Raw genomic sequence first — 20,299 nt, 5'->3', positions numbered from 1 at the left:
ACCATAGAAATAATTGTCTTCTGGTGCTTGTGTTTTTGTGACAGCAATAACAGTTTACAGTTAACTTAGTTTTAAAGAAATATTTTTTAATTTAAAACATTTACTGACCTGTTTAATTGTACCTTTTTCAAAACACTTAGCATTTTCTATTACTTTTTCGTCAGTTAGATCTTCGTATGGTTGTTCCCTTGCAAATGTTAAAATTTCCCACAATGTTACAGCAAAGGTCCATACAACACTTTTCATAGAATATTTAGACTGTAAAATAAATTATAATTTTTAGATAATGGCAATTATTTATTTTAATTGATATTAAAAAGGTTCTAGAGTGAATAACTAGCGTCATACTGCTTATGTCTCTTAAATATCGCGGGTATTATTCCAAGAACATTGAGAAAAATAAATCACTTGTAAGTTTTCTTATATTATTAATAATTCGAGGTAAATGAAATAAGTTTTTTATTTAAAAAATGCTTAAGACATTAAGAAAAACGAACACTACTCTTGGTGAATTCTAAAACTAGAATGAAATTTTTCCAATACACATTTGAATTCACACATTAGTATACTATCAAGGTAATTTAAAAGAAAAGCCAGCTAATGAAAATAACAGATTTTTTTTTTGTGATAAAATGAATATTCAAAAACAACTGATCATCTAAAATTCCTTCAATTTGAAACTAACAATAAAATAATTAATACCTACCATTATAATGCTTTCCCAAGACATCCATCTAACAGGACAGATACCTCTTCCAGGTATTTCGAAGTAGTCTGCAGGATACAAATTTCTTCCAATACCTAGATCAGCTATTTTTATGGTATAATCATGGCCAACTATACAATTTCTAAAACAATATAAGATTATGAAGTTTCAAAGAATGACATTGTTTGTGCTTTAGTAAATATGTTTAAATGATAATATAAGCTTAAAGGATATCCGCATACCTTGTAGCTAAATCATGTAAGACGAAATCATGATACTCTAGGTACTTCATACCAGATGCCACCTGTGTAGCCATGTAGATTAGCGATCCATAACTACAATTAAAAAAAAAAATACTTGAATATTTATTGCTGTATTACAAATATAAATAGGATTTTTGTGCAATGGAATAATCACACTATAGTATCCATTATCCATTGATTACTAATAAGATTGTCAGGAAAAGAGTTAATGATTTTGAGGTGGAGATAGATTGGAAACCGATGGGTAGAATATTGTCTTTTAGCAAGGCAATGGGCAAAAGAGATCTTTCATTCTAATAAATCCCAAATGTGAATCCATTAAGTCCAATTAGAGAAACGTTGACGATGTGCAGGTACTTTGATTAAAGTATTGTGACTACTAGCTCCATAAGTTCTTGTCCGAAAGAACATAGGAGGAGCATTCAGACATGCTTTACGTCCAACTACTTAACAAATATCGTGAAAGGAGGTATACAGTTGATTATTGTATAGTCTTTATTTATTAATAAAAATAAGAGTGTCAATAAAAATACACTGCTTTGTACACGAAATTATAAAGACACTGCCATGGTCAAAGAACAGGAGCTATACAGGCTAACATATTTTATTATAAATTTCTTTTATTATCCATTTAATAAAATATAAGGCCAGTACCACAATACATATTAGGATGCCTGCAATAAGATACTAAAGTTGAACAATATTCAATAGTTCTTTTGTTGTGAAGTGGTAGTTTTGAGTGTTTAGATGAAGTTAAGAAAAGAATTTGAAGCATTAAGTAAAGATTCATTTAGGTCATACTCGTATATGAAAATTCCATGTTGGTCCCTGGTCTACAACAAACGAGTATGTGGGAGAATAAACACTGAATAGGTAGTCAGGAGAATTTATTTTTTTATTTAAAGCGATTATGATGTATTATTTTGATTTTTATTTTCCACTCTGTTAATCAGAATTCAAGTGAGAATCATTGGGCGCCTCTGATCTCAGATTTTGGCGCGTCTTAAATAAAAATAAAAATAATAATAATTCAATAAATAGAATAAATTAAATCAAAGGTTGAAAGTTCTACTGATGGAGACACCACATCAAAAATAAAAAGGGACCTTAGCTTACAAAGCATGATTAGGCCTTGGGGAGGGAATGATGAAGTACCGGTGGAAGAATTTTTAGGAGATTTAGAGGCGGTGGCACAAAATGGTGGCTGGTCCGAAGCTGACCTTAAACTCGTTTGCCGTCTCAAACTAACGGGTTCGGCTGCAGCCTGCATTTCAGCTCATCCGGAGCTCCGGGAAGTCACTACTACTTTTGGGATGTATAAAAACGTTCTTAGAGAACGTTTTGGTGAACGATCTTCTCCTGCACAACGACTATTAGAGCTAACAGCGTCAAGGGAAGAGTGCGCTAGAATTTGCATACAGTGTGCAAAGATTAGGAGAACGCACGGTGTCACGAGGTCAGCAGGACGGTTCGATTAAATGGGAGAAGGAACAAGTGGATAGTTTGATTCTAGCCGCCTTTGTGAAAGGTCTGAGAATGGAAGCAGCTTCAAAATGATTAATGCTTAATGCTTCAAAAAAATATCTGATACTTAATTAACATGTAAAATATACCTAAGTACATCTGCTTTAGTTGGTAAACTGGCACTCTCGGCGATATGATTTTGTAAAAACTGATAGAGATCACCAAATTCAGAATATTCCATTACAAGTAACAATGGTTCATTTTCTAAACAGGCACCCAGAACGGCTGAAATATTCTCATTTCTTAATGGTAACAACTCTTCAATCTCTCTTTGAAATTCTTCTCTGAAAATGAAAAAAATATTAAATCAAATAAACTAAATAAATTTCCCGTAATTTCTTTCTAGAACTACAAGTAAGAGGATGAATTAGATTGGGTCAAAGTTTAGGAAATAAAATTTGTACTGGGGATAGATGTCTTGAGATCAAAAAAAGGTTTCCATTTTATTTATTATTTAATTTTTGTTTGGTGAAGGGAAATTCCGCGCTGCGACAAAACAGATTTGATAAGCCTTTCTACCGATGTCTTGTGAGACTATTACCCTACTATCTTCATGTTCTTAAGCTCAATGTTTTTCCGCCGAATGTCAATGTAATAAAAATAAAATATCCAACTTATTCAATGCAAAAACAGCACTACAAAAATGGCAGACAGATAACAGTAATGGTAATAAAGGGAGATTCTATAAAACTATGGCAGATCAGTTACCTAGACAACCATGGTTTAAGGGAACTGTCACTAATAAATGGATTGTTACGACAATAAGCAAGCTGAGAGCGAACCACGCGGTGTGCGGATCGTTTCCTCACAGGATCAACAAAAGGTTCTCTCCTCTTTGCGTAGATTGCAATGAGGAGGAGGATTTCAAACATATAATAATGATATGTCCACGTTATGTAGTAGAAGGGAAACGAATGTTTGACGACATATACAGGTATTTAGATGCACCATTTCGCTACGAAGACATAATATTCTCCACCAACATCTATATGCTTAAATCTATAGCAGAGCTAGCAAAGAAATATGGATGTATTTAAAAGTTATAGCCGATTAGAATGAATGCAAGAAAATTATTAGAGAAGGATTATAAGCTATAAGGATGGCAGGAATATAGAGTACTGATCCATCCATTAGTTGTAGTTTATGTAAATAGTTGTATATAGTAGAGGGATGAATGTGTGAAGCGAATGTATTTATAAGTAAGAATGGAGAGTGTAATGGGTTCAGATGACTTGAAGAGGAGGTTTATGATGCGGGAATTAGTTAGAGATTTTAATGAGTTGATATTCGGAATATGAATTACGAGTTTACGAAAATAAATAAATATATATATTTTAACAATAATTTAGACGTTTGTAAAGATATACTACAATAATTTAAAATGATTTAAATTGTAACTAGAATGCACAACTATAATGACGTTAAATAGATATCTGTTCAAATACTTAGATAGGGACGCGCTCGCGGTGTAACTTGCTGGTAGAATCTTGATGTTACGCTGGTAAAATACTGAAGAATAATCATCGACTGATCCCCCACTTCCTGTAGAGAGACCATATATAGCCATCACCACACATTGACTTGTAATTACGGGTCACACTCAAACATCTCTTGCCGTGTGTTGGTTGACCATAGTCTTGAATAGGCCGGGTGACAGGCGTTGGAAGTTATCAAAGGGCTGTAGCCAGGTATTCGGTCTTTTGAGTGTTTGTAGCCAGGTGGTCACTGTATACTGACCGTATAATGGCCCTTTTGAAAGCGGTGTGTCTTTGGCGGGCGGTCCCTTTTTGCCCGTGCACTGACCGCGGCACTTGGTCTAAATACTAGCGTCTGACTGGCACCACTAGTTATAATTTTTATAATTAAAAATTATATATTTTTCTTCTGTTATCTCATCACAAGAGTGAGTGATATTTTAGTGATAAGCACCTAGACGATGCTGGCTGTATGGCGAAAGCCAATGCCCAAAAAAGGCAAAAAAAAAAACTTATTCAAAATTTCTTAGCAAATAGCAAACAACTAAATGCAGTTTTGAAGCTACTATAATTGAATCTATATTTTAAACATAACTGCAATAAGTGCCAGTCATTTCTAACTGCAATGTTTCACTAGAAAACATAAATCCGCCTTTAAAGTTTTGTAACACCGAGGTTCTTCAGGAAAAAGAAATCCAGGAAAGGAAGAGAGCCTTCTGATTATGGTAGCACTCCCGGGTGGCTAAATACTCCTGTGTACTCAAAACCTTCTTCCTTTAACATCAAGGTTATTAGCCACGATTTTAGGCAAGTTTTACAACACCATCATACGTCAGAAAACCATGGTTACTATTAGAAGGCGCCTGACTGCCTCGGAGAGATCCTCTTCTTAAAGTAGAGACCAAATGTGCCACATATTCTTCAGCACGAGTCGATTGATTCCTTGGGTTAGGCTGAACTAAAATTTTGCTGTGGGTTCGCTAAACCCCAAGCAGCTGCACGCATTGCACGCATATATCTGAGTGTTGGGGGCAGTCAACAACTGAACCTGTTATTATGCTGTTCGGCTGGTGTGCCAGCAAGAGTGCAAAATTCAGGATAAACCATTTCTTGCTGAGAGTAAAAGTAGATGAAAGTAAAAAAAAAAAGAAAAAAAAAAGGTGGCTTTTAGAGAGCAGTTTCCTCTTCGTCCGCCATTTGTACGTGTGTTGCATGGACAAGCAGCTCAAAAAGAAATCACTGTTAGCTATAAGGTAGGATACCACGTCGGTGTCGAGAGGATCTTATGTGACCACAATACCACAGTCGGGGAAGTATTCACCTATTACAGAATAAATTTTAAAGTTTTTTTTATTTATCCTACAATTTTCCGTAATTGTCTACACCTGCTGAAGATATAAAAGCCTCATTGGCTACCTCGGTGAACTGGACCCGCGCTGAGATCCAATAAAATATAATATTTTTGTATCAGTAACAATAATAATTTCTATGGAACATAGTAAGCACGAAAAGGAAAGCATTAAGAAATAAACTGTTCGTGACGTCAATTATTAAGTTACTTTAGGGAATTTCACTTTAAAGTTTCAAGTTTCAGTTAGTCGTGAAGTTATATTGAGAAAATTAGCCTAATAAAAGTGAAAGTTTATTTTCTTAAATTTTCTCAATAAATATAATAAATATTTAATTTTAAACAAGTAGCTTTATTTATACTAGCAAGAATTCAAAGATTTTTGTAGAATTTATTTCTAAATGTTTGTGCTAACATTTTCAAAAATTACTTAAAATCTAATTTTACTGTTTTTTTTTCTTTTCTTAATTTTTTTGGAATGTCGATAAAATTTAATTTAAACATCCGAAAAATAATTAAACAGAAAAGGAATTAATAAAGAAATTCATTATTAAATAATTGAGCTGTTATTTTTGAAAGTGGTATAAGTCCATTTTTCCATGTATCGAGATATTTAAGGTTTTGCATTTGAATTAATTTAAAAATATAAATAAAAAAATAACTGAGGTAGCAATAATAAAAAATAATAGTAGTAGAGGGAAAATGGCGGTTCTGGCGCACCTAAATTGTGCCAGATCCAAACACCTCCAAATCTGACCCGGTAATCATCGAGTTCAACGAAACTGTAAGCCATACCCATCAGCACCATTACAAAAAAAAGAGGAATCGTTTTAAAAGATCTAGAGATTTAAAAGATTTAAATCGGTATAGATATACTCAGATCTCAGAACTGTTAAATAATAATTTTGTTCAGAATAATGTTTGAAATAAATAGGTTTATGACAGAGAAGTTTAAAATAAACAACAGACTAAAGGGTTATTTTAAGCGTATGCTTATTTTTTTCGAAAAATGAGTTTAAAAAAGCACTCACACAAAACAAATAGGGTGGAGGGACCGGCAATTTAGAGCTTAAGAAAAAATTCGAGTTTCGTTTAGAATATCTTCCGTTATTTTGGCTCCAGGTATTGGTTGGTACAATTGTGCCGCTCCATTACATTGTATTATGTATTAATATTTAAATAGCAGTAAATCGATTTTTATGTCAACCAAAAATTATTACTTTTTTTAAAGTATTTCAATGACCCGGTGATTGACATACCGAATTTTCGGTGGTACCAGTGTTTGACAGGGGTGGGACCAGTGATTGACAACAAGTATATTCCTGAAACGACCTAAAAAATTCAAAATACCTAAATCACTGTTCCACTTAGATTTTTAACAAAAAATCAGTCTTATTCATAATCAATAACAATCTGTTTTTAAATTGGCATACCTAAATAATATAACATTTTTCAACATTACGCTTTTTCATGCAGTTATTGACGATCAACCCTTATAAACTATCCTACCGGAGAGTTTTAATTTCGTTTAAACCTTCTAGGGCATCTGCGTCATTCAATTATCGAGAAACATCATTATACAAAACGTTCAAACTAGTATTGGTTACTTTGGCTCAAGAAACAGTTCGCTTATCCTTCTTGCAATGATAGGATGACGGTTCCGGAATGCTTTCTACCAAGATTTGACTGGTAGGTTATTATTGAAAGGGTTCGGTATATCTAGTTTTTTAATAAGTTACTCATCAGTAGAAGGCTTTTAGTAATGGGAAACCCAGCTCTGTCAACGGACGTGATCAACAAAACTAAAAAAAATCCTCTACCGCAAAGAAGAGTACTGTACTTGGCTCCATTCGTCTACTGACTGTAGATTTACCTTTCACTTTGTACAGTAGGGTAGCCCGAGCGGACTGGGTGCTTTTTAGCAGCTTTACTAATTTTTACTAATTTACGTCCGGCAATTAACAACAGATTATTGGCATGAAATTTTGTTCACTTATATACTACACTTTACTGAGTTATAATATACTGTAGTTTCCTTGAGTACAGATCCATAAGTTGAGAAGATATTGAGAGTTGAAAGTTTTTTGGGTCATGGTTTTGCTGTGAAATGGGGCCCTAATAACTCCCCCAGGAAACAACAGATTATTCGTATGAAATTTTGTGCTCTTACACACACTATTTTACTGAGTAGTATGCTATAGTTTTCTTAAGTACAGATCCGTTAGTTGAGAAGATATTGAGAGTGAAATTTTTTTGGGTCATGGTTTTGCTGTAAAATGGGGCTCTTATAACTCCCACAGTAAACAACAGATTATTCGAATCAAATTTTGTGCTCTTACACACTCTGTTTTACTGAGTAGTATGCTATAGGTTTCTTGAGTACAGATCCGTTAGTTGAGAAGATATTGAGAGTTGAATTTTTTTTGGGTCATGGTTTTGCTGTGAAATAAGGCCCTTACAACTCCCACAGTAAACAACAGATTATTCGTACGAAATTTTGTGCTGTTACACACTCTGTTTTACTGAGTAGTATGCTATAGTTTTCTTGAGTACAGATCCGTTAGTTGAGAAGATATTGAGAGTTGAAATTTTTTTGGGTCATGGTTTTGCTGTGAAATGGGGCTCTTATAACTCCCACAGTAAACAACAGATTATTCGATAAAATTTTTTGCTCTTACACCCTCTGTTTTACTGAGTAGTATGCTATAGTTTTCTTGAGTACAGATCCATTATTTGAGAAGATATTGAGAGTTGACATTTTTGTGGGTCATGGTTTTGCTATGAAATGGGGCCCTTATAACTCCTACAGTAAACAACAGATTATTCGTATGAAATTGTGTGCTCATACACACCCTGTTTTACTGAGTAGTATGCTATAGTTTTCTTGAGTACAGATCCATTATTTAAGAAGATATTGAGAGTTGAAATTTTTTTGGGTCATGGTTTTGCTGTGAAATGGGGCCCTTATAAGTCCCACAGTAAACAACAGATTATTCGTATGAAATTTTGTGCTCTTACACACTCTGTTTTACTGAGTAGTATGCTATAGTTTTCTTGAGTACAGATCCATTATTTGAGAAGATATTGAGAGTTGAAATTTTTTTGGGTCATGGTTTTGCTGTGAAATGGGGCTCTTATAACTCCCACAGTAAACAACAGATTATTCGTATGAAATTTTGTGCTCTTACACACTCTGTTTTACTGAGTAGTATGCTATTGTTTTCTTGAGTACAGATCCGTTAGTTGAGAAGATATTGACAGTGGAAATTTTTTTGGGTCATGGTTTTGCTGTGAAATGGGGCCCTTATAACTCCCACAGTAAACAACAGATTATTCGTATGAAATTTTGTGCTGTTACACACTCTGTTTTACTGAGTAGTATGCTATAGTTTTCTTGAGAACACATCCGTCAGTTGAGAAGATATTAAGAGTTGAAATTTTTTTGGGTCATGGTTTTGCTGTGAAATAAGGCCCTTATAACTCCCACAGTAAACAACAAATTATTCGTATGAAATTTTGTGCTCTTACACACTCTGTTTTACTGAGTAGTATGCTACAGGTTTCTTGAGTACACATCCGTTTGTTGAGAAGATATTGACAGTTGAAATTTTTTTGGGTCATGGTTTTGCTGTGAAATGGGGCCCTTATAACTCCCACAGTAAACAACAGATTATTCGTATGAAATTTTGTGCTCTTACACACTCTGTTTTACTGAGTAGTATGCTATAGGTTTCTTGAGTACAGATCCGTTAGTTGAGAAGATATTGAGAGTTGAATTTTTTTTGGGTCATGGTTTTGCTGTGAAATATGGCCCTTACAACTCCCACAGTAAACAACAGATTATTCGTATGAAATTTTGTGCTGTTACACACTCTGTTTTACTGAGTAGTATGCTATAGTTTTCTTGAGTACAGATCCGTTAGTTGAGAAGATATTGAGAGTTGAAATTTTTTTGGGTCATGGTTTTGCTGTGAAGTGGGGCTCTTATAACTCCCACAGTAAACAACAGATTATTCGTATGAAATTTTGTGCTCTTACACACTCTGTTTTACTGAGTAGTATGCTATAGTTTTCTTGAGTACAGATCCATTATTTGAGAAGATATTAAGAGTTGAAATTTTTGTGGGTCATGGTTTTGCTGTGAAATGGGGCCCTTATAACTCCCACAGTAAACAACAGATTATTCGTATGAAATTTTGTGCTCATACACACCCTGTTTTACTGAGTAGTATGCTATAGTTTTCTTGAGTACAGATCCATTATTTAAGAAGATATTGAGAGTTGAAATTTTTTTGGGTCATGGTTTTGCTGTGAAATGGGGCCCTTATAACTCCCACAGTAAACAACAGATTATTCGTATGAAATTTTGTGCTCTTACACACTCTGTTTCACTGAGTAGTATGCTATAGTTTTCTTGAGTACAGATCCATTATTTGAGAAGATATTGAGAGTTGAAATTTTTTTGGGTCATGGTTTTGCTGTGAAATGGGGCTCTTATCACTCCCACAGTAAACAACAGATTATTCGTATGAAATTTTGTGCTCTTACACACTCTGTTTTACTGAGTAGTATGCTATAGTTTTCTTGAGAACACATCCGTCAGTTGAGAAGATATTGAGAGTTGAAATTTTTTTGGGTCATGGTTTTGCTGTGAAATAAGGCCCTTATAACTCCCACAGTAAACAACAAATTATTCGTATGAAATTTTGTGCTCTTACATACTCTGTTTTACTGAGTAGTATGCTACAGGTTTCTTGAGTACACATCCGTTAGTTGAGAAGATATTGACAGTTGAAATTTTTTTGAGTCATGGTCTTGCTGTGAAATGGGGCCCTTATAACTCCCACAGTAAACAACAGATTATTCGTATGAAATTTTGTGCTGTTACACACTCTGTTTTACTGAGTAGTATGCTATAGTTTTCTTGAGAACACATCCGTCAGTTGAGAAGATATTGAGAGTTGAAATTTTTTTGGGTCATGGTTTTGCTGTGAAATAAGGCCCTTATAACTCCCACAGTAAACAACAAATTATTCGTATGAAATTTTGTGCTCTTACACACTCTGTTTTACTGAGTAGTATGCTACAGGTTTCTTGAGTACACATCCGTTAGTTGAGAAGATATTGACAGTTGAAATTTTTTTGGGTCATGGTTTTGCTGTGAAATGGGGCCCTTATAACTCCCACAGTAAACAACAGATTATTCGTATGAAATTTTGTGCTGTTACACACTCTGTTTTACTGAGTAGTATGCTATAGTTTTCTTGAGTACAGATCGATTATTTGAGAAGATATTGAGAGTTGAAATTTTTTTGGGTCATGGTTTTGCTGTGAAATGGGGCTCTTATAACTCCCACAGTAAACAACAGATTATTCGTATGAAATTTTGTGCTCTTACACACTCTGTTTTACTGAGTAGTATGCTATTGTTTTCTTGAGTACAGATCCGTTAGTTGAGAAGATATTGACAGTTGAAATTTTTTTGGGTCATGGTTTTGCTGTGAAATGGGGCCCTTATAACTCCCACAGTAAACAACAGATTATTCGTATGAAATTTTGTGCTGTTACACACTCTGTTTTACTGAGTAGTATGCTATAGTTTTCTTGAGAACACATCCGTCAGTTGAGAAGATATTGAGAGTTGAAATTTTTTTGGGTCATGGTTTTGCTGTGAAATGGGGCCCTTATAACTCCCACAGTAAACAACAGATTATTCGCATGAAATTTTGTGCTGTTACACACTCTGTTTTACTGAGTAGTATGCTATAGTTTTCTTGAGTACAGATCCGTTAGTTGAGAAGATATTGAGAGTTGAAATTTTTTTGGGTCATGGTTTTGCTGTGAAATGGGGCTCTTATAACTCCCACAGTAAACAACAGATTATTCGATAAAATTTTTTGCTCTTACACCCTCTGTTTTACTGAGTAGTATGCTATAGTTTTCTTGAGTACAGATCCATTATTTGAGAAGATATTGAGAGTTGAAATTTTTGTGGGTCATGGTTTTGCTATGAAATGGGGCCCTTATAACTCCTACAGTAAACAACAGATTATTCGTATGAAATTGTGTGCTCATACACACCCTGTTTTACTGAGTAGTATGCTATAGTTTTCTTGAGTACAGATCCATTATTTAAGAAGATATTGAGAGTTGAAATTTTTTTGGGTCATGGTTTTGCTGTGAAATGGGGCCCTTATAAGTCCCACAGTAAACAACAGATTATTCGTATGAAATTTTGTGCTCTTACACACTCTGTTTTACTGAGTAGTATGCTATAGTTTTCTTGAGTACAGATCCATTATTTGAGAAGATATTGAGAGTTGAAATTTTTTTGGGTCATGGTTTTGCTGTGAAATGGGGCTCTTATAACTCCCACAGTAAACAACAGATTATTCGTATGAAATTTTGTGCTCTTACACACTCTGTTTTACTGAGTAGTATGCTATTGTTTTCTTGAGTACAGATCCGTTAGTTGAGAAGATATTGACAGTGGAAATTTTTTTGGGTCATGGTTTTGCTGTGAAATGGGGCCCTTATAACTCCCACAGTAAACAACAGATTATTCGTATGAAATTTTGTGCTGTTACACACTCTGTTTTACTGAGTAGTATGCTATAGTTTTCTTGAGAACACATCCGTCAGTTGAGAAGATATTAAGAGTTGAAATTTTTTTGGGTCATGGTTTTGCTGTGAAATAAGGCCCTTATAACTCCCACAGTAAACAACAAATTATTCGTATGAAATTTTGTGCTCTTACACACTCTGTTTTACTGAGTAGTATGCTACAGGTTTCTTGAGTACACATCCGTTTGTTGAGAAGATATTGACAGTTGAAATTTTTTTGGGTCATGGTTTTGCTGTGAAATGGGGCCCTTATAACTCCCACAGTAAACAACAGATTATTCGTATGAAATTTTGTGCTCTTACACACTCTGTTTTACTGAGTAGTATGCTATAGGTTTCTTGAGTACAGATCCGTTAGTTGAGAAGATATTGAGAGTTGAATTTTTTTTGGGTCATGGTTTTGCTGTGAAATATGGCCCTTACAACTCCCACAGTAAACAACAGATTATTCGTATGAAATTTTGTGCTGTTACACACTCTGTTTTACTGAGTAGTATGCTATAGTTTTCTTGAGTACAGATCCGTTAGTTGAGACGATATTGAGAGTTGAAATTTTTTTGGGTCATGGTTTTGCTGTGAAGTGGGGCTCTTATAACTCCCACAGTAAACAACAGATTATTCGTATGAAATTTTGTGCTCTTACACACTCTGTTTTACTGAGTAGTATGCTATAGTTTTCTTGAGTACAGATCCATTATTTGAGAAGATATTAAGAGTTGAAATTTTTGTGGGTCATGGTTTTGCTGTGAAATGGGGCCCTTATAACTCCCACAGTAAACAACAGATTATTCGTATGAAATTTTGTGCTCATACACACCCTGTTTTACTGAGTAGTATGCTATAGTTTTCTTGAGTACAGATCCATTATTTAAGAAGATATTGAGAGTTGAAATTTTTTTGGGTCATGGTTTTGCTGTGAAATGGGGCCCTTATAACTCCCACAGTAAACAACAGATTATTCGTATGAAATTTTGTGCTCTTACACACTCTGTTTCACTGAGTAGTATGCTATAGTTTTCTTGAGTACAGATCCATTATTTGAGAAGATATTGAGAGTTGAAATTTTTTTGGGTCATGGTTTTGCTGTGAAATGGGGCTCTTATCACTCCCACAGTAAACAACAGATTATTCGTATGAAATTTTGTGCTCTTACACACTCTGTTTTACTGAGTAGTATGCTATAGTTTTCTTGAGAACACATCCGTCAGTTGAGAAGATATTGAGAGTTGAAATTTTTTTGGGTCATGGTTTTGCTGTGAAATAAGGCCCTTATAACTCCCACAGTAAACAACAAATTATTCGTATGAAATTTTGTGCTCTTACATACTCTGTTTTACTGAGTAGTATGCTACAGGTTTCTTGAGTACACATCCGTTAGTTGAGAAGATATTGACAGTTGAAATTTTTTTGAGTCATGGTCTTGCTGTGAAATGGGGCCCTTATAACTCCCACAGTAAACAACAGATTATTCGTATGAAATTTTGTGCTGTTACACACTCTGTTTTACTGAGTAGTATGCTATAGTTTTCTTGAGAACACATCCGTCAGTTGAGAAGATATTGAGAGTTGAAATTTTTTTGGGTCATGGTTTTGCTGTGAAATAAGGCCCTTATAACTCCCACAGTAAACAACAAATTATTCGTATGAAATTTTGTGCTCTTACACACTCTGTTTTACTGAGTAGTATGCTACAGGTTTCTTGAGTACACATCCGTTAGTTGAGAAGATATTGACAGTTGAAATTTTTTTGGGTCATGGTTTTGCTGTGAAATGGGGCCCTTATAACTCCCACAGTAAACAACAGATTATTCGTATGAAATTTTGTGCTGTTACACACTCTGTTTTACTGAGTAGTATGCTATAGTTTTCTTGAGAACACATCCGTCAGTTGAGAAGATATTGAGAGTTGAAATTTTTTTGGGTCATGGTTTTGCTGTGAAATAAGGCCCTTATAACTCCCACAGTAAACAACAAATTATTCGTATGAAATTTTGTGCTCTTACACACTCTGTTTTACTGAGTAGTATGCTATAGTTTTCTTGAGTACAGATCGATTATTTGAGAAGATATTGAGAGTTGAAATTTTTTTGGGTCATGGTTTTGCTGTGAAATGGGGCTCTTATAACTCCCACAGTAAACAACAGATTATTCGTATGAAATTTTGTGCTCTTACACACTCTGTTTTACTGAGTAGTATGCTATTGTTTTCTTGAGTACAGATCCGTTAGTTGAGAAGATATTGACAGTTGAAATTTTTTTGGGTCATGGTTTTGCTGTGAAATGGGGCCCTTATAACTCCCACAGTAAACAACAGATTATTCGTATGAAATTTTGTGCTGTTACACACTCTGTTTTACTGAGTAGTATGCTATAGTTTTCTTGAGAACACATCCGTCAGTTGAGAAGATATTGAGAGTTGAAATTTTTTTGGGTCATGGTTTTGCTGTGAAATAAGGCCCTTATAACTCCCACAGTAAACAACAAATTATTCGTATGAAATTTTGTGCTCTTACACACTCTGTTTTACTGAGTAGTATGCTACAGGTTTCTTGAGTACACATCCGTTAGTTGAGAAGATATTGACAGTTGAAATTTTTTTGGGTCATGGTTTTGCTGTGAAATGGGGCCCTTATAACTCCCACAGTAAACAACAGATTATTCGTATGAAATTTTGTGCTCTTACACACTCTGTTTTACTGAGTAGTATGCTATAGGTTTCTTGAGTACAGATCCGTTAGTTGAGAAGATATTGAGAGTTGAATTTTTTTTGGGTCATGGTTTTGCTGTGAAATAAGGCCCTTACAACTCCCACAGTAAACAACAGATTATTCGTATGAAATTTTGTGCTGTTACACACTCTGTTTTACTGAGTAGTATGCTATAGTTTTCTTGAGTACAGATCCGTTAGTTGAGAAGATATTGAGAGTTGAAATTTTTTTGGGTCATGGTTTTGCTGTGAAATAGGGCTCTTATAACTCCCACAGTAAACAACAGATTATTCGTATGAAATTTTGTGCTTTTACACACTCTGTTTTACTGAGTAGTATGCTATAGTTTTCTTGAGTACAGATCCATTATTTGAGAAGATATTGAGAGTTGAAATTTTTGTGGGTCATGGTTTTGCTGTGAAATGGGGCCCTTATAACTCCCACAGTAAACAACAGATTATTCGTATGAAATTTTGTGCTCTTACACACTCTGTTTTACTGAGTAGTATGCTATAGTTTTCTTGAGTACAGATCCATTATTTGAGAAGATATTAAGAGTTGAAATTTTTGTGGGTCATGGTTTTGCTGTGAAATGGGGCCCTTATAACTCCCACAGTAAACAACAGATTATTCGTATGAAATTTTGTGCTCATACACACCCTGTTTTACTGAGTAGTATGCTATAGTTTTCTTGAGTACAGATCCATTATTTAAGAAGATATTGAGAGTTGAAATTTTTTTGGGTCATGGTTTTGCTGTGAAATGGGGCCCTTATAACTCCCACAGTAAACAACAGATTATTCGTATGAAATTTTGTGCTCTTACACACTCTGTTTCACTGAGTAGTATGCTATAGTTTTCTTGAGTACAGATCCATTATTTGAGAAGATATTGAGAGTTGAAATTTTTTTGGGTCATGGTTTTGCTGTGAAATGGGGCTCTTATCACTCCCACAGTAAACAACAGATTATTCGTATGAAATTTTGTGCTCTTACACACTCTGTTTTACTGAGTAGTATGCTATAGTTTTCTTGAGAACACATCCGTCAGTTGAGAAGATATTGAGAGTTGAAATTTTTTTGGGTCATGGTTTTGCTGTGAAATAAGGCCCTTATAACTCCCACAGTAAACAACAAATTATTCGTATGAAATTTTGTGCTCTTACATACTCTGTTTTACTGAGTAGTATGCTACAGGTTTCTTGAGTACACATCCGTTAGTTGAGAAGATATTGACAGTTGAAATTTTTTTGAGTCATGGTCTTGCTGTGAAATGGGGCCCTTATAACTCCCACAGTAAACAACAGATTATTCGTATGAAATTTTGTGCTGTTACACACTCTGTTTTACTGAGTAGTATGCTATAGTTTTCTTGAGAACACATCCGTCAGTTGAGAAGATATTGAGAGTTGAAATTTTTTTGGGTCATGGTTTTGCTGTGAAATAAGGCCCTTATAACTCCCACAGTAAACAACAAATTATTCGTATGAAATTTTGTGCTCTTACACACTCTGTTTTACTGAGTAGTATGCTACAGGTTTCTTGAGTACACATCCGTTAGTTGAGAAGATATTGACAGTTGAAATTTTTTTGGGTCATGGTTTTGCTGTGAAATGGGGCCCTTATAACTCCCACAGTAAACAACAGATTATTCGTATGAAATTTTGTGCTGTTACACACTCTGTTTTACTGAGTAGTATGCTATAGTTTTCTTGAGAACACATCCGTCAGTTGAGAAGATATTGAGAGTTGAAATTTTTTTGGGTCATGGTTTTGCTGTGAAATAAGGCCCTTATAACTCCCACAGTAAACAACAAATTATTCGTATGAAATTTTGTGCTCTTACACACTCTGTTTTACTGAGTAGTATGCTATAGTTTTCTTGAGTACAGATCGATTATTTGAGAAGATATTGAGAGTTGAAATTTTTTTGGGTCATGGTTTTGCTGTGAAATGGGGCTCTTATAACTCCCACAGTAAACAACAGATTATTCGTATGAAATTTTGTGCTCTTACACACTCTGTTTTACTGAGTAGTATGCTATTGTTTTCTTGAGTACAGATCCGTTAGTTGAGAAGATATTGACAGTTGAAATTTTTTTGGGTCATGGTTTTGCTGTGAAATGGGGCCCTTATAACTCCCACAGTAAACAACAGATTATTCGTATGAAATTTTGTGCTGTTACACACTCTGTTTTACTGAGTAGTATGCTATAGTTTTCTTGAGAACACATCCGTCAGTTGAGAAGATATTGAGAGTTGAAATTTTTTTGGGTCATGGTTTTGCTGTGAAATAAGGCCCTTATAACTCCCACAGTAAACAACAAATTATTCGTATGAAATTTTGTGCTCTTACACACTCTGTTTTACTGAGTAGTATGCTACAGGTTTCTTGAGTACACATCCGTTAGTTGAGAAGATATTGACAGTTGAAATTTTTTTGGGTCATGGTTTTGCTGTGAAATGGGGCCCTTATAACTCCCACAGTAAACAACAGATTATTCGTATGAAATTTTGTGCTCTTACACACTCTGTTTTACTGAGTAGTATGCTATAGGTTTCTTGAGTACAGATCCGTTAGTTGAGAAGATATTGAGAGTTGAATTTTTTTTGGGTCATGGTTTTGCTGTGAAATAAGGCCCTTACAACTCCCACAGTAAACAACAGATTATTCGTATGAAATTTTGTGCTGTTACACACTCTGTTTTACTGAGTAGTATGCTATAGTTTTCTTGAGTACAGATCCGTTAGTTGAGAAGATATTGAGAGTTGAAATTTTTTTGGGTCATGGTTTTGCTGTGAAATAGGGCTCTTATAACTCCCACAGTAAACAACAGATTATTCGTATGAAATTTTGTGCTTTTACACACTCTGTTTTACTGAGTAGTATGCTATAGTTTTCTTGAGTACAGATCCATTATTTGAGAAGATATTGAGAGTTGAAATTTTTGTGGGTCATGGTTTTGCTGTGAAATGGGGCCCTTATAACTCCCACAGTAAACAACAGATTATTCGTATGAAATTTTGTGCTCATACACACCCTGTTTTACTGAGTAGTATGCTATAGTTTTCTTGAGTACAGATCCATTATTTAAGAAGATATTGAGAGTTGAAATTTTTTTGGGTCATGGTTTTGCTGTGAAATGGGGCCCTTATAACTCCCACAGTAAACAACAGATTATTCGTATGAAATTTTGTGCTTTTACACACTCTGTTTTACTGAGTAGTATGCTATAGTTTTCTTGAGTACAGATCCATAAGTTGAGAAGATATTGAGAGTTGAAAGTTTTTTGGGTCATGGTTTTGCTGTGAAATGGGGCCCTAATAACTCCCCCAGGAAACAACAGATTATTCGTATGAAATTTTGTGCTCTTACACACACTATTTTACTGAGTAGTATGCTATAGTTTTCTTAAGTACAGATCCGTTAGTTGAGAAGATATTGAGAGTGAAATTTTTTTGGGTCATGGTTTTGCTGTAAAATGGGGCTCTTATAACTCCCACAGTAAACAACAGATTATTCGAATCAAATTTTGTGCTCTTACACACTCTGTTTTACTGAGTAGTATGCTATAGGTTTCTTGAGTACAGATCCGTTAGTTGAGAAGATATTGAGAGTTGAATTTTTTTTGGGTCATGGTTTTGCTGTGAAATAAGGCCCTTACAACTCCCACAGTAAACAACAGATTATTCGTACGAAATTTTGTGCTGTTACACACTCTGTTTTACTGAGTAGTATGCTATAGTTTTCTTGAGTACAGATCCGTTAGTTGAGAAGATATTGAGAGTTGAAATTTTTTTGGGTCATGGTTTTGCTGTGAAATGGGGCTCTTATAACTCCCACAGTAAACAACAGATTATTCGATAAAATTTTTTGCTCTTACACCCTCTGTTTTACTGAGTAGTATGCTATAGTTTTCTTGAGTACAGATCCATTATTTGAGAAGATATTGAGAGTTGAAATTTTTGTGGGTCATGGTTTTGCTATGAAATGGGGCCCTTATAACTCCTACAGTAAACAACAGATTATTCGTATGAAATTGTGTGCTCATACACACCCTGTTTTACTGAGTAGTATGCTATAGTTTTCTTGAGTACAGATCCATTATTTAAGAAGATATTGAGAGTTGAAATTTTTTTGGGTCATGGTTTTGCTGTGAAATGGGGCCCTTATAAGTCCCACAGTAAACAACAGATTATTCGTATGAAATTTTGTGCTCTTACACACTCTGTTTTACTGAGTAGTATGCTATAGTTTTCTTGAGTACAGATCCATTATTTGAGAAGATATTGAGAGTTGAAATTTTTTTGGGTCATGGTTTTGCTGTGAAATGGGGCTCTTATAACTCCCACAGTAAACAACAGATTATTCGTATGAAATTTTGTGCTCTTACACACTCTGTTTTACTGAGTAGTATGCTATTGTTTTCTTGAGTACAGATCCGTTAGTTGAGAAGATATTGACAGTGGAAATTTTTTTGGGTCATGGTTTTGCTGTGAAATGGGGCCCTTATAACTCCCACAGTAAACAACAGATTATTCGTATGAAATTTTGTGCTGTTACACACTCTGTTTTACTGAGTAGTATGCTATAGTTTTCTTGAGAACACATCCGTCAGTTGAGAAGATATTAAGAGTTGAAATTTTTTTGGGTCATGGTTTTGCTGTGAAATAAGGCCCTTATAACTCCCACAGTAAACAACAAATTATTCGTATGAAATTTTGTGCTCTTACACACTCTGTTTTACTGAGTAGTATGCTACAGGTTTCTTGAGTACACATCCGTTTGTTGAGAAGATATTGACAGTTGAAATTTTTTTGGGTCATGGTTTTGCTGTGAAATGGGGCCCTTATAACTCCCACAGTAAACAACAGATTATTCGTATGAAATTTTGTGCTCTTACACACTCTGTTTTACTGAGTAGTATGCTATAGGTTTCTTGAGTACAGATCCGTTAGTTGAGAAGATATTGAGAGTTGAATTTTTTTTGGGTCATGGTTTTGCTGTGAAATATGGCCCTTACAACTCCCACAGTAAACAACAGATTATTCGTATGAAATTTTGTGCTGTTACACACTCTGTTTTACTGAGTAGTATGCTATAGTTTTCTTGAGTACAGATCCGTTAGTTGAGAAGATATTGAGAGTTGAAATTTTTTTGGGTCATGGTTTTGCTGTGAAGTGGGGCTCTTATAACTCCCACAGTAAACAACAGATTATTCGTATGAAATTTTGTGCTCTTACACACTCTGTTTTACTGAGTAGTATGCTATAGTTTTCTTGAGTACAGATCCATTATTTGAGAAGATATTAAGAGTTGAAATTTTTGTGGGTCATGGTTTTGCTGTGAAATGGGGCCCTTATAACTCCCACAGTAAACAACAGATTATTCGTATGAAATTTTGTGCTCATACACACCCTGTTTTACTGAGTAGTATGCTATAGTTTTCTTGAGTACAGATCCATTATTTAAGAAGATATTGAGAGTTGAAATTTTTTTGGGTCATGGTTTTGCTGTGAAATGGGGCCCTTATAACTCCCACAGTAAACAACAGATTATTCGTATGAAATTTTGTGCTCTTACACACTCTGTTTCACTGAGTAGTATGCTATAGTTTTCTTGAGTACAGATCCATTATTTGAGAAGGTATT

At 34.7% G+C, this 20,299-nt stretch overlaps 1 protein-coding gene across 11 annotated transcripts in view; it reads right to left on the bottom strand.

The window, feature by feature from the left end:
* Ddr (discoidin domain-containing receptor 2) overlaps positions 1–20,299 on the bottom strand; it is a 671,237-nt gene that overhangs the window by 3,754 nt on the left and 647,184 nt on the right. For all 11 annotated transcript variants that reach the window (XM_074119472.1, XM_074119475.1, XM_074119477.1 and 8 more), the window contains 4 exons: positions 2,583–2,777; positions 949–1,041; positions 707–848; positions 109–258 (listed from right to left, as the gene is read on the bottom strand). In XM_074119472.1, coding sequence (XP_073975573.1) covers positions 109–258; positions 707–848; positions 949–1,041; positions 2,583–2,777 — 580 coding nt within the window. The remainder of the gene's footprint in view (positions 1–108; positions 259–706; positions 849–948; positions 1,042–2,582; positions 2,778–20,299) is intronic.

This window comes from Rhodnius prolixus, unplaced genomic scaffold (genome assembly GCF_049639745.1).
Source record: "Rhodnius prolixus isolate KJV_2025 unplaced genomic scaffold, Rpr scaffold_2, whole genome shotgun sequence".
NCBI lineage: Eukaryota > Metazoa > Arthropoda > Insecta > Hemiptera > Reduviidae > Rhodnius > Rhodnius prolixus.
The sequence above is the reverse complement of the archived record's forward strand: the minus strand, read 5'-3'. Positions and strand labels throughout refer to the sequence as shown.